This window comes from Vicia villosa, linkage group LG5 (assembly GCF_029867415.1).
Source record: "Vicia villosa cultivar HV-30 ecotype Madison, WI linkage group LG5, Vvil1.0, whole genome shotgun sequence".
In the NCBI taxonomy this organism is placed as follows: domain Eukaryota; kingdom Viridiplantae; phylum Streptophyta; class Magnoliopsida; order Fabales; family Fabaceae; genus Vicia; species Vicia villosa.
The window spans coordinates 173,675,254-173,689,513 of NC_081184.1; the positions used below are offsets into that span (position 1 = coordinate 173,675,254).

General features: G+C 35.4%; 1 protein-coding gene and 1 pseudogene across 1 annotated transcript; both read left to right on the forward strand.

Moving 5' to 3' along the window:
* The first annotated feature begins 8,856 nt into the window (after positions 1–8,856).
* LOC131604043 (KIN17-like protein) lies at positions 8,857–11,622 on the forward strand. The gene is made up of 2 exons (XM_058876534.1): positions 8,857–8,909; positions 9,863–11,622. The coding sequence occupies exon 2, from the start codon at positions 9,954–9,956 to the stop codon at positions 11,145–11,147; it is 1,194 nt and encodes a 397-aa protein (XP_058732517.1). The 5' UTR covers positions 8,857–8,909; positions 9,863–9,953; the 3' UTR covers positions 11,148–11,622.
* On the forward strand, positions 11,549–13,897 carry LOC131606063 (DEAD-box ATP-dependent RNA helicase 32-like; annotated as a pseudogene).
* Positions 13,898–14,260: the final 363 nt, after the last annotated feature.

Genomic DNA, 14,260 nt, shown 5'->3' on the forward strand with positions numbered 1-14,260 from the left:
TTATTGTGGTATTATTGGTCACACACCCAATGCTTGTTATGTAAGAAACTTTAGTGTACCTAGTGGGCATTATGTATGGGTGAAGAAAGGAACTAACTATGATGGACCCAAAGCCACTTGGGTACCTAACAAAACTTAATTTGTTTTGCAAGCATGCTTGAAGACCACTTCAAACCTATGGTATCTAGATAGTGGTTGTTCAAAGCATATGACGGGAGACCTAAACCAATTTTCAGATCTAAGGTTAAAGGCCAAGGGTTTTGTCACTTATGGAGACAACAATAAGGGAAGAATTCTTGGCAAAGGCAAAGTTGGTGCACCACCTTTCCCATCCATTGAAGATGTTCTTTATGTTGAAGGACTAAAGCATAATCTTCTAAGCATTAGCCAACTTTGTGAAAAAGGCTTCAAGATCAAATTCACCAAGGAGGAATGCTTGATCATCGATGAAGTCACCAATAAGGTAAAACTTAAAGGTACAAGAATTAATAACATTTTTATGATTTCTTTAAATGATTTATCTTTGAAAGTAAAATGTCTTTTGGTAAACAATAATAATGATTCATGGCTATGGCATAAAAGAGCAACCCATATTCATATGGATCATTTAAATAAGTTAACCAAACATGATCTTGTTATTGGCTTACCTAAGATAAAGTTTGTCAAAGATAAATTATGTGATGCTTGTCAAAAGGGAAAGCAAACCAAATCATCTTTCAAGCCAAAGAATGTGGTGACTTTAACAAGACCACTTCAACTATTGCATATGGATTTATTTGGTCCATCAAGGACAAGAAGCTTCGGAGGTAATGTATACGCTTTAGTTATTGTTGATGATTATTCTAGATATTCTTGGACTTTGTTTCTTGTGCAGAAAAGTGATGCTTTTAAAGCCTTTAAGAAGTATGCAAAACAAATCCAAAATGAGAAGTCATTAAAGATTGTATCCATAAGAAGTGATCATGGTGGAGAATTTCAAAATGCATCATTTGAAGAATTTTGTGAAGAACATGGTATCTCTCATAATTTTTCAGCACCAAGAACTCCACAACAAAATGGAGTAGTTGAAAGGAAAAATAGGTTTCTAGTGGAACTTGCAAGAACAATGTTTAGTGATGCAAATCTTCCTAAATACTTTTGGGCGGATGCGGTTAGTTCGGCATGTTATGTTGGAAATCGAGTAATCATTAGACCTATCTTAAAGAAGACTCCATATGAAATCTTCAAAGGAAGAAAGCCAAACATTGCTCACTTTCACATTTTTGGATGCAAGTGCTTTGTTCTCAACAATGACAAAGACAATCTTGGTAAGTTTGATGAGAAATCCGACGAAGGTATATTTCTTGGTTACTCTCTCTCTAGTAAAGCATATAGAATTTATAATAAAAGAACTTTAACTATTGAAGGATCTATGCATTTATCTTTTGATGAGACTAACACCTCTAAGGAGGAAATAGTTGTTTATGATGATGATGATCCTTTAGATTTACCCTCGGAAGAACTTTCAAATGATACAATTGTGAAGGCACCGGAAGTTCAACAAGAAAGTGTCCAACAAGAAAGTGTTCAACAAGAAAGTGTACAACAAGAATCAAACACCAATGATCTACCAAAAGAATGGAGAACTCATAGAGATCATCCTATTGATAAAGTTATTGGTGATATTAGCCAAGGAGTTGCAACAAGATTAAATCTCAAAGATGCTTGCTTACACATGGCTTTTGTTTCTCAAATTGAACCTTCCAAAGTTGATGAAGCCTTAGGAGATGATCAATGGATAATTGCAATGCAAGAAGAATTAAATCAATTCGAGAGAAATCAAGTTTGGGAACTTGTTCCTAGACCAAGTAATAAACACATCATAGGTACTCAATGGGTGTTTAAGAACAAACTTGATGAGAATGGTATAATTGTTCGAAACAAAGCAAGATTGGTGGCCCAAGGTTACAATCAAGAAGAAGGAATCGACTTTGAAGAAACATTTGCTCCGGTTGCAGGGTTAGAAGCAATTCGTCTCTTACTTGCTTATGCATGTTCATTAAATTTTCAGCTTTATCAAATGGACGTCAAGAGCGCATTTTTGAATGGCTACATCAATGAAGAAGTCTATGTCAAACAACCCCCGGGATTTGAAGACTTCAAGAATCCTTCACATGTCTTTAAGTTGAGAAAGGCTCTTTATGGATTAAAGCAAGCACCTAGAGCATGGTATGATAGACTTAGCAATTTTTTGTGTGAAAAAGGTTTCGAAAAGGGTAAGGTTGATAAAACTTTGTTCATTAAGAAAATCAAAAGTAACACTTTATTGGTTCAAGTCTATATTGATGATATCATTTTTGGATCGACTAACAAAGAAATGTGTGAGGAATTCTCATTGATGATGCAAGGAGAATTCAAGATGTCTATGATGAGAAAGATGAACTACTTTCTTGGACTACAAATTAAGCAACTCAAAGATGGAATCTTTATCAATCAATCCAAATATTGTAAAGAACTATTAAAGAAGTTTGATATGGACAATTGTAAAGCAATGAATACTCCAATGGGCTCCGGTACATATGTTGACGAAGATGAATCCGGTACTCCAATTGATATTACTAAGTATCGAGGTATGATTGGTTCTTTATTGTATTTGACGGCAAGCCGTCCTGACATAATGTTTAGTGTTTGTCTTTGTGCTCGCTTTCAAGCAAACCCAAAGGAATCACATCTTATGGCGGTTAAAAGGATCATGAAGTATCTCAAAGGAACGACCAATGTTGGCTTATGGTATCCTAAAGGTAGTGTTTGCAATTTAATTGGTTATTCTGACGCGGATTATGCAGGATGTAAAACTGATCGTAAAATCACAAGTGGTACTTGTCACATTCTTGGAAATGCATAAGTATCATGGGCTTGTAAAAAACAAGCATGTGTTGCTCTTAGTACGGCCGAAGCGGAATACATAGCAGCAGGTAGTTGTTGTGCACAAATTCTTCGGCTTAAGCAACAACTTCGTGACTACGGACTGGATCTCGGATGCATTCCTCTTCGATGCGACAATACAAGTGCTATAAATATCACAAAGAATCCAGTCATGCATTCAAGAACCAAACACATAGACATTCGACATCATTTTCTTCGCGATCATGTGCTTAAAGGAGATGTTGAAGTCACTTTTGTAGATACTCATAATCAACTTGCGGATATCTTCACCAAGCCTCTCCCAAAAGAATCATTTTACAAAATTCGACGAGAGCTTGGAATTTTAGATGAAGGTGATGTTTAAATTCGTTCATCATTATCATAAATCAAAGGTACACGTTTCTAATATTTTATGTGATAAAAAGTGCTTTATGAATGTTCATAAATTATGTCTTGATGTTTATGTATGATATATATGCTTTATATTTCATAAAATTAAAGTTTTTGGACTTTTTCTGTCCAGGAACCTGTTCCCATGTGGGGCGAACCGGTTCCCCATAGTAAAATCCAGAGGCAGGTTTTTTGCGTCTCTCAGGAACCAGTTCCCATGTAGGGACGAACCGGTTCCCACGTAGATTTTCTCAGATTTTCTTTTAGTTTTTGGCTGTTACGAAAACAAGATGTGTGGCTAGCATTGCTTTGTTATTTTCTTTTCTTTATCTTATTTTTATTCAATATATGTTATACCACTTCACACCACACATTTATTCTCATTTACTCACATTCAACCTCATTCAACATTCATCTTCATCTTCTCCAAACCCTTCCACCTCCATTGTCAAACCAAATTAAAACCCTATTATCTCACCATAACTCTCCAAATTAAATTACCCACTACCTCAAAACACTATATAATCCTCCACTCTTTCACACTTTTCACTCAAATCATCTTCCACTCTCCAAATCCAAAAATCCCAAATCAAACCCTAACTCTCAACTCTTTTCAACCATGGCACCCAAAGTTTCAAGAAGTGCAAAAGGAAAGAATAAAATTGGAGAATCTAGTGAAGAACCTCAAGAGCTTCGTCAAACAGTCAAAAGCCGAAGAATCACTTTCAACATTCGGAATCGGAATCTTCTTCCGGCTAAGTACGGTAAACTTCATGATTTCCCACCTCATAGCTTTAATTTAAATGCTAGCTTAGCTAATGCCGGTGTTGCAAATTTTGTGAGTGATCATGGAGACTATTACCCGGATTTGGTTAGGGAATTTTACCATAACCTTAAGATAGTGACCAATGATTTTGATGAGTTCACTTTGGTATCCGAAGTTTCAAGAAAAGAGATTTGCTTAGATGTTGAGGATTTTGGAAAAATATTAGGAATTCCATATGAGGGTTTAGTGCTTCTTCAAGGTAACATTCCGGAAGATTGGCAACCGTATAGTAAGATTGATGTTTTTGTGGATATGTGCCGACCGACTCAACGCGACACAGTTCGCCAACAACTTGCTACCAAGTTCAACATGTTTGGTTCAAGTTTATCGGTAAGTGATAGGATGCACCATCTTATCATTGCTTATGTTTTGTTTCCAAAGAATTCTAACCATTCCAGGATAAATGAGTTTGAATTAATGGTCTTGCTTGCTCTAAGACGTGGCAATGAAGTAAATTGGGCTCTTTCCATTATGCGCCACATGCAACTTATGGCTTCTCTTAAAGGAGGCCTACCATATGCAAGAGCAATTTCTCACATTGTTCGGAATGCCGGCGTTCTTCTCCAAAGGGAACCAAAGAAGAATATGGATGAACAAGAGTGTGCCATCTCCACAACATCCGCTCTAAAGAATACCGGAATTGTTACGGACGATCAAGGTAGATTTTTCTACAAAATTGACTTTGAGCCAACAGTGCCACAAATCCCTCAACCTCCCGAAGGTGGATACACAATGGAGATGATGTTTGACAAGCTTTGCTCCATTCAAACATCTATTGCTAACAACAAGCGAGAGAACAACTATGAGCATAATCTAATGAGGAGACAAATGCGGGAAATTCAACACACTCAACGGCGCATCTTGGCCCATTATGAGGAAGAAGAAGGAAGTGAAGAGGACGATGAACAAGATGATGAAGAAATGAATGAAAGTGATTAATTATGTGTTTAATTTCTATGTTATGTTTTTCCTATTATTAGCTTTTATATTTATGCCTTCTAGACATTGTTACATTTATGCCTTGTGATGTTTAGGATCGTTTATTTGTGTTTTTATGTTGTAATCGTGAAAAACTACGTTTCGTATCGCTTAAGTGTGTTATGTTTGTGGTATTTCAAATTGTGTTATGTTTATGTTTCATATATATTTTATCTTTTTCCCCATCCTTTTTGATAATAACAAAGGGGGAGAAGAATATGCATGTGTTTTGTTGTTGTTTTGTTTCAAAGGAAAAATGCAGGCCATTGTTAAAATTATCAAATGAAACTCATCACCATAAATCAAAGAAGGAATCATGGATTTAGGGGGAGTCTCTAACATAGGGGGAGCCTTGCATTGTTCAACATAATTTCAAAAGCACAAAACAACTTTTTCAAAAAACATTTCAAGACTTGGTTGTCATCATCAAAAAGGGGGAGAATGTAATTGCAAGCTTCTCAAGCATAGTTTGTTTTGATGAAGACAATATGGACATCAAGCTTTCATAAAGGATGTGCAAATAGTATTTCAAGTCTTAAGCAAGAACACATAATTTCAAAGTCTTGAAGAAATAATAAAGATTCAAGAATCGAGCTAAAAACGTCAAAGGTACAAACAATACTCACTTTGACATATAATTGTTCACAAATTCATTTCCATGCATATCATAAACATACTACAAAGTGTCATCCTTAAAATTTCATTTGAAACCTTTTTCAAAGTTAAAATCCAAAATAAAGGTTTTAGGAACCGGGTTGTCCCTATGGGGGAACCGGTTCCCAGCATTCTACATTTTCAGCATTCTGTGTTTTACTACTAGGAACCGGGTTGTCCCTAGGTGGGAACCGGTTCCTCAGTTCAAAATTCAAATTTTCTGCTGTAACGTTCAGCAGGAACCGGGTTGTCCCAGGCAGGAACCGGTTCCTACTGAACCAGTGTGTTTTTTCATTGCATGATCTCATTCAAACGAAATTGTTTTAGTGTCACTTGATCATTGCATTGTTTCATGGAAAAATAGCCTTTCAAAGAGGTGTTTAACACATTATATATTCTACATCTTTCATATTCAAAAATTACCTTCTTCATTAACAATTCATAACTTTCATAAATCTTCATCTTTCAATATTTCCAAGTGTTCATCAAATCCTTACTTTCAAGTGAAACTTTCTATACACATTTTCATTGAGAAATTTATTCAAAGTTTCATGCATACATTGTGAACACTTATATTCATTTTGAGAATTGTTTATTTGAAGAAGAAGATCAATCCAAGATTGATAGTGCTCTAGAAACTTCATCTAAAAACTCTTGTAAAAATTCAAAGAAAGTTATTTCCTTACTATCCAGGATTGTTGGAAGTAAGTGGTGTGTTTGAAGAGGATTGTTCTTCATCCACATTAGTGTTAATTGATTTTAAAGGTGTTAAGAACCTTTGATCACCCTATATGTTAGATAGTAGGCATAGGCTTGTACAATCATTCTAACTATAGTGAAATCTCTTTCGTGTTTGAAAGGGGACTGGAGTACTCTCGGATTGTGAGGGGAACCAGTATACATCGTTGTGTTCTTTATCTTTCCGCTTTTACCGCTTTCATCATCATTACCAAGAAAAAGATAAAAACCATCAAAAGCCTTCAAACACTTAACCAAAAAGTTAGAAAAGACATTCTCATAAAACCGATTAATTTTTGAAAACCTAATTCACCCCCCCTCTTAGGCATATCTGATACTTACATTTGTTGTCTTGTAATTCGTTCTTACATTTTCATTTGTAGAGTTGGAAGATCAAGTCTTGGATATGGCAGTGGCAGTCGAATTTCTATTTTTGGTCAAGAATCACATGGGATGTATAGCAGCCGGCAGGAAACAAACACCTTATATACTTGCTTACAGTAGTAGTTCCTCAATGCAACAAGCACCACCATCCACTTCTACTAAGGTATCTTCTATATCATTGTTCTGCCATGGCATGTATGATCATTAAGAAGTTTGTATGGCCAAACCATGTAAAAGAGGTTTCTGCCTTTTCTATTGATAACATGGGATTGACCATTTTGTTGATTCAGTTGAGAAGGATGATTCAAACTACTCTTTTATTGATAGAGTTGCTCATAGTGTTGGTCTCAGGTGCATTTCTATGTCACTATCTTTTTTATATTTTGCCTTATGGAATTGTAGGTTTTTAGATATTCCAAGTTGGGATTATTCCTATTCTTTCTATTTGTATTCGGTTAGCAGAGATTTTAAATTACGCTCATGGTCATGTCACAATTCTTGATACTGTAGAGAATTGTAACCAAGCACGCCCTTAATCATCGTCACAAAGACATGACATGAAAAACTTTGAGGTTGCAACTCAATTTTACAGTTGAGCACTTTGACAATAGGTCCACTAATTGAAAGTGCACGACTTGCAATTCCTCTTACCACGCGCGAAGAAAAACTTAAGGGTGCAGTTCAGCTCTTAGAAGGTCTTGACAATATAGCAGATCCACGACCAACATGTTTTCCACGGTCTCTTTGGACTGGCCTTGATAACCTAGCCCTCACTTTTGCCTGAAATAAGATGAAATCATTATAAACTGCCAAATTTCACTGCAAATATTATTTTAAAATGCCATACACACCTTCTTCTCCTCTTCACCCAATTCAGTAGCAGTAATGCTTTCAGCGCATCTTATACAGATAGTGATAGACACTGCATAGATCTGAAATACAACAAAAATGGGTCTAATAAAAATATAATTTCTAAAAAATATTAATAAAATTAAAATATTAAAAAATAATTCCACGTGGCTCTAATAAAATAATTTCTAAAAAGTAAAAAATTAAAAAAATTAAATTAATTCCACATAGCTTTAAAAAAACTTAATCAAAAATAAAAAAAAATTTAGCTAAATTGCCAAATCACTCAAAATTAAAATCCAGGATGTTTTAAAAAAAACAATAATTACCAGAGTGTTGTATATTTAACCCTTAAATAATGTAATTGTTTTGATAAGTTGTTCAATATTATTGTATTTTGATTCAAAATAAAAATATAATAAACCTTTTCTATTATTTATGCAAAGGGAAGACCATCGTCAATCCAAATTCCCTTCCTCACCCCCAAATTCAAACCAGGTAGATTAAATTTACACAACTCAAAATACCAAGTTCATTCCTTTGATTTTCTTATTTCACCTCCAATTTCATTCCCATCAAACTCTAAATTTGATGTATCACCTCCATTAAACCCTAAATTCTACCCTCTGATCGTTGTTCGACTTCAAGATCATTGTCACCGGAATCACTACGAAACCGTTTTCAAGGCGAGCACAATTTTCTGCCATATCTCGTTTGTTTTCTTACATGTTGTAATTGATATTTTGTAGAATAGACATACTTTAATTGATATGAATGTTATCTGTTTGATTAAATGCCTCGTAGACATTATCTGTTAGTATTTGTTTTTATGATGCATTTGTTTCTCTAATTGGGATCTTTGTAGTCAGCAACACTAGCAAATGCACCACCTGCAACACGACCGTTAATTGCCATACTTCTTTTTCACTGGTTATCAGTAGACCCGAACACCATAACATATCCAAGCCCTGAAACATTAGCCAGTGTATTTTGAACATTAGATCATGAGTGTATTATAAATAAACTTAATCAAATACTCTGACATATCATATCTTACTAACAAAATGAATTGATTAAAATTAACATATCATATCTCTGTCCTGAATCCTGATATTATAATTATCTATTGTATTTCACAGGATTAGCTCTTGAACCACTTGCATCTTCTGAAATTGATCAGAATAAGGTAAAGTTCTGAAACTTTCTACTGGTTGCTTTGCTCTTATAAAGCTCCTATAGTTGAATAATTATTCAATACCCCGTCTAGAAATTCGTGTACAGAATTCTATTATATGCTGTATGTTATGGGCTATATTGTGAAATGTGAATCTAAAGTTAAACTCACTGCTGTTGTTGCTGCATGTAGTTGAATATCTATTTTACCCTTTGCTAGACATACTTATCTGGCTTTTAAATATATCTTGCCAAAAGTACCTTTATATTGACACTTCTATCAGTATAGTAAAGCTTTATGACAGCATCGAGACATATGGTATGTCAAGTCATTTTCTTTTAAGTCATTCTAAGTGACATTGCATGGATTTAGTTGCCATGTTGCATTTTAATTCATCACATTTTGTTTCTTATTTGGTTTTATTTTGGGAGGGGGAGGAGGGCTTAAAAGTTAATTAAGTGTCAATCACCTCCTTAAGATCTAAGGTGATAGTGTGGGACTGTGGATGCAAGCTTCCCTAAAAGAATCTATTAGGATTGATGGTTTCTCTTGGATTAACAGCGTCTCTCAGTTGCATGTAATGTAACAGGACCTTATTATTGTTGATAAACATAGGCCATGCTTTAAGAATTAAGTATCCTGAGTTGAAAATATTGCATGTTCTCAATTCTGCTGTGTATTTTGCTCCTTCATAGTTCCAACTGACATCAAGTGGCATGTTTTTCTTAAAGCTCTTGAGCATTAAGAACACTTTTTTTTCCCTATTCCACCTAAATAGATTTGTTTCCCTGAAATCAGTGTATTGCTTAGACTGTCCTGCCACTCATTATACCTTATCTTATCAGTTTTCATGCTCAAGTATGTTGTTTAATTGACATCATTGTTTTTTAAAGCTCATATTCTATTAAGAATTTCACCTGTTGCAAAGTTATATTTATTGACAATGTTGTCTTTGTTTTTTTCAGACATAATTTCAGTTGTCTAAGAGGAAGGAAGCATCGGGCAGGATTACTAACATCATTTTGTTTGATCTAAAACTGTTCATCCAAATTGCCAATGGGGAAAAATGACTTTCTCACACCTAAGGCAATTGCCAATCGAATTAAAGCAAAAGGACTGCAGAAGCTTCGGTGGTATTGCCAGATGTGTCAGAAGCAATGTCGTGATGAGAATGGTTTCAAATGCCACTGCATGAGTGAAGGGCACCAGCGTCAAATGCAAATTTTTGGACAAAACCCAACCCGCATAATTGAGGGCTATACCGAAGAGTTTGAAACAACTTTTCTTGAGCACATGAAGCGCAGCCATCGATTCAGCCGTGTGGCTGCCACCGTGGTTTATAATGAATACATAAATGATAGAAATCATGTTCATATGAACTCCACGGAGTGGGCTACACTTACTGAGTTTGTTAAGTACTTGGGTCGAACTGGAAAGTGTAAGGTTGAGGAAACACCGAAGGGATGGTTCATTACATATATAGATAGAGATTCAGAAACTCTTTTCAAAGAGAAGATGAAGAACAAGAGAATCAAGGCAGATTTGGTAGATGAAGAAAAGCAAGAGAAAGAAATCCAAAAACAGATTGAAAGGGCCGAGCAATTGTTGCAGCTGTCTAATCCGGAGTCCGACCAGCCTTCTCAGGTAGAGACTACAAGGGAACTAAATGCAGAGGACGGAATTAAGATAGGATTTTCTCTTGGATCGTCTGCGAAACCTCTGACCAAGGAAAAAGGTGAGGCATCAATAATGGCGTTTGATGAGGTTGATACAGAGAAATATGAGGAAAGGAATCCTGTAAACAACTTGAAGAGAAAAGAAAGTGGTGGTGGAAAATCAACTTTGGATGAAATGATCAGGGAGGAAGAGAGGAAAAAGGAAAAAATCAACAGGAGGGATTATTGGTTGCATGAGGGAATTGTTGTTAAGGTTATGAGCAAAGTCTTGGCAGAAAAGGGGTACTACAAGCAAAAAGGTGTTGTGAGAAAAGTGATTGACAAGTATGTAGGGGAAGTAGAAATGCTAGAAAGCAAGCATGTGCTCAGAGTTGATCAGGAAGAGCTTGAAACGGTGATACCTCAGGTCGGGGGACGTGTAAAAATAGTAAATGGGGCTTATCGTGGATCACTTGCTAGACTGCTCGGGGTGGATACAGATCATTTTTGCGCCAAGGTGCAGATAGAGAAAGGTGCTTATGATGGTAGAGTGCTTAAAGCCGTGGAATATGAGGACATTTGTAAATTAGCCTAGTGCGCTTAATGGAATTATTATTTTTTGCGATTCTGTAAGTTGCAGGAGTTGTAAAGTTTGTTGCTATGTATTATGCAGAAGCTCTAAACTCCAGTGTCATCTTTGTTGCATAAATTAAAGGGTCTTGCTAACCAGTGCCCTCAGGGCAATGGTTAAGCATTCTAAAAAAGTAAACTATTTTATAGGAAATTTAATATTTCAATTTTCGAGGCATTAAAAATACAAATTATCGAGACAAATTTACTATTTCTAAAGTCTTAACCATTGCCCTGAGGACACTGGTTAGCATTTTCCTAAATTAAATCATGGTGGTTATCTTTTCCTGTATTGGATAGAATTCTTGTTTGATAATTAGAATTCTGATTTCTGACTATAGTTAGACTAGAAAAGTGCATAAAAGGATGGTGACTGTTTGTACTATTGTAGCATGTGGAATTTGAATTGATATTTAGCTTGATTCTCAACTTTTTTTTCTCAATGTATGCAGGAAAATAATTATGAGAATGAGTTGCAAACTATTGTTCTTCTAGTCTGTATTGTGATTCAGAATGTTAATTGTTAGGCTTGTGAGTAAGCTCTAGTCTTACTTATCTTTATCTAAATCCTTAACATTTTACAAAAGATGGATGCAATTTTTTTTCATGCATAAAGTATTTTAAAACTTTTTTACTCGCATTCAATTCTAAATCATTTAGTAAATCAATATTAATTATGTAAATGATGTGAATGATAATGTAGAACATATGATGCAATTACAAAATTAAATACGCAATCCTTTCTAATTAACAATTTTGTTAAATACAAAAAATGATGTTCCAACTTAATAGGTAAATTATGTCTATGAGGCTTTTCGAAAACTTCACCCCGGCATATACCGTTGAAGTGCCTCCATGGGAGGATGAAACAGGAAAAAAGAATGGCAATATATTCTGAGTTCTGTGAGAATCGCTCAGCTCTCTTCTCAACTGAAGTGGCTGCTAGAGGCCTTGATTTTAATTAAGCAGTTGACGGGGTTGTTCAGGTGAGTGTTTTGATTCATGCTTCTTGTCTCAATGCAAGTAAAGGCTTTCATGTGGGGGTATTGAAAGGTAAAAGTATCTTATTATGGTTACAAACTAACTTTTCTCTTGCATTTATGTAGGTAGATTGTCCTGAGAATGTAGCATCTTACATACATAGAGTTGGCCGTACTGCTCGTTATAAATCTGATGGAAAGTCAGTTTTATTTCTATTGCCTTCAGAAACTCAAATGCTTGAAAAGTTAGAAGCAGCAAAGGTTCCAGTGCATTTAGTCAAGGTACATTTGCTCTGGAAATGCATTTAACATCGATGTGTCAGATTTATGGATGTCATTTTCTTATATGTCTTGGTGTCTGTCATGTTTTCTCTAACATATTTGCTTACAATGCTTTATTTGCTCTGACTATTTGTCTGTCATGTTTTCTCTAACATATTTGCTTACAGTGCTTTATTTGCTGACTATTCAGCCAAAGAAAGAAAAACTGCAACCAGTATCCAGCTTGCTGGCATCTTTACTAGTCAAGTACCCAGAACTTCAGCAGCGAGCCCAAAGGGCATTTGTCACCTACTTGAGATCCATCCATCTCCAAAAGGATAAAGAGATCTTTGATATTTTGAAACTTCCTATTGATGAATATTCAGCATCATTAGGTCTACCGATGACCCCCAAAATCCGTTTTATAAACCAGAAAATTAAATCTAAACCTGTGTCAAGGAAATCAATTTTAGCTGAACCAGAGGATCCAAACCAGGAAAATGTCATAGAAGATTCTAGAGAAAAGCTAGACACAGGTGTTTTCGGAGACGGGGAAATTGAAAACCAGTTGATACCAGACACAACGATATTCTTCAACCAGTTGATACCTCAAATGAAGACGACACAAAGTCAGCTGATATTGGAGAATTAATGTATGTCCCTATATATGTGTTCAGTAGTATAGTGAAAGTGGTTTAGACTACTTTTCTGACAATGTTGCTTTGTTATTTTTATATTTTCAATTGGGGCATAAAAGTCTTCTGGTTTCACATTGCTTATGAGCTTTTACTTTTTCTTTTACTGATTTAGATCTTTCGTATGCAGACCAGCAACTCGTTTATTAAAGAAAAAAAATCTCAAGATTAACGTGCATATCCATTGGGGAGTCGGGTTGTATTCGATGATGAAGGCAACACACTTCCTCCACTAGCCAGGATTGCTGGCACACAAAGTGGCAAGGATTCATTGTTTTAAAACTATTAAATGCCCGTTAATTCCCAATAGATTCTGTGACCTAGTACAATTTCTGTGTGTGGTAGTGTGGTACCCCTTATCCCCTTGGTATTTTCTGTTACATTGTATGTGATCATTGTTGAGTTCAACCTAATCATGGCTAGACCCCATCTTTTCACAATGTGATCATTACTAAAGCATGCAATATATTATTTATTCTGGCATCTCAGTATCTCATCTTCACGCAGAACAAAAAGCTGAATACTATAAAAGGATGCGAGAGGATTTGAAGAAGGCAGACAAGGAAGACAAACTTGTAGAGCGTCAGCGACTTAGAGAAAAAAGAATCAAGCAGAAAATGAAATGGAAGGCTGATAAAAATGTGAAAAAGGGAGGAAATTTTGTACGCATTAGAGAAGTTTAAAGAACAATGAATTTTGCTGCTGCATTCAATGGTAAACAAATTATAGCATGGACAACAAATTGTTAATCATTAAATTTACTATTAGCAAAGCCAATGGCCTAGATGAGTTACTACCAGCTACTTTTGTCTGGTTACAGTTTTGATTTTTTATGGATGAGTTATACTAGCTTCTTTTCTTCCAACTTAATAGGTTGTAGATTTTAATCTAACCCAGACTTATACTCCACAACCTTGATTAAAGTTAGAACTTATAAAATAGCAGATACACCCACTTGAGAGTTTTCCAATTGCACACAATTCAAGATGTTAAATTAGCCTTAATTTTATCTCATGCAACTGCTGCACTAAAGAACGGAAAAATTAAGGGAATGGTTATTTAACATAATGAATACGCCCCCTAACCATGCAGAAAGTGAGATGAAATCGCTAAGCAAACAAGTTGATGGATAGTTGATATCA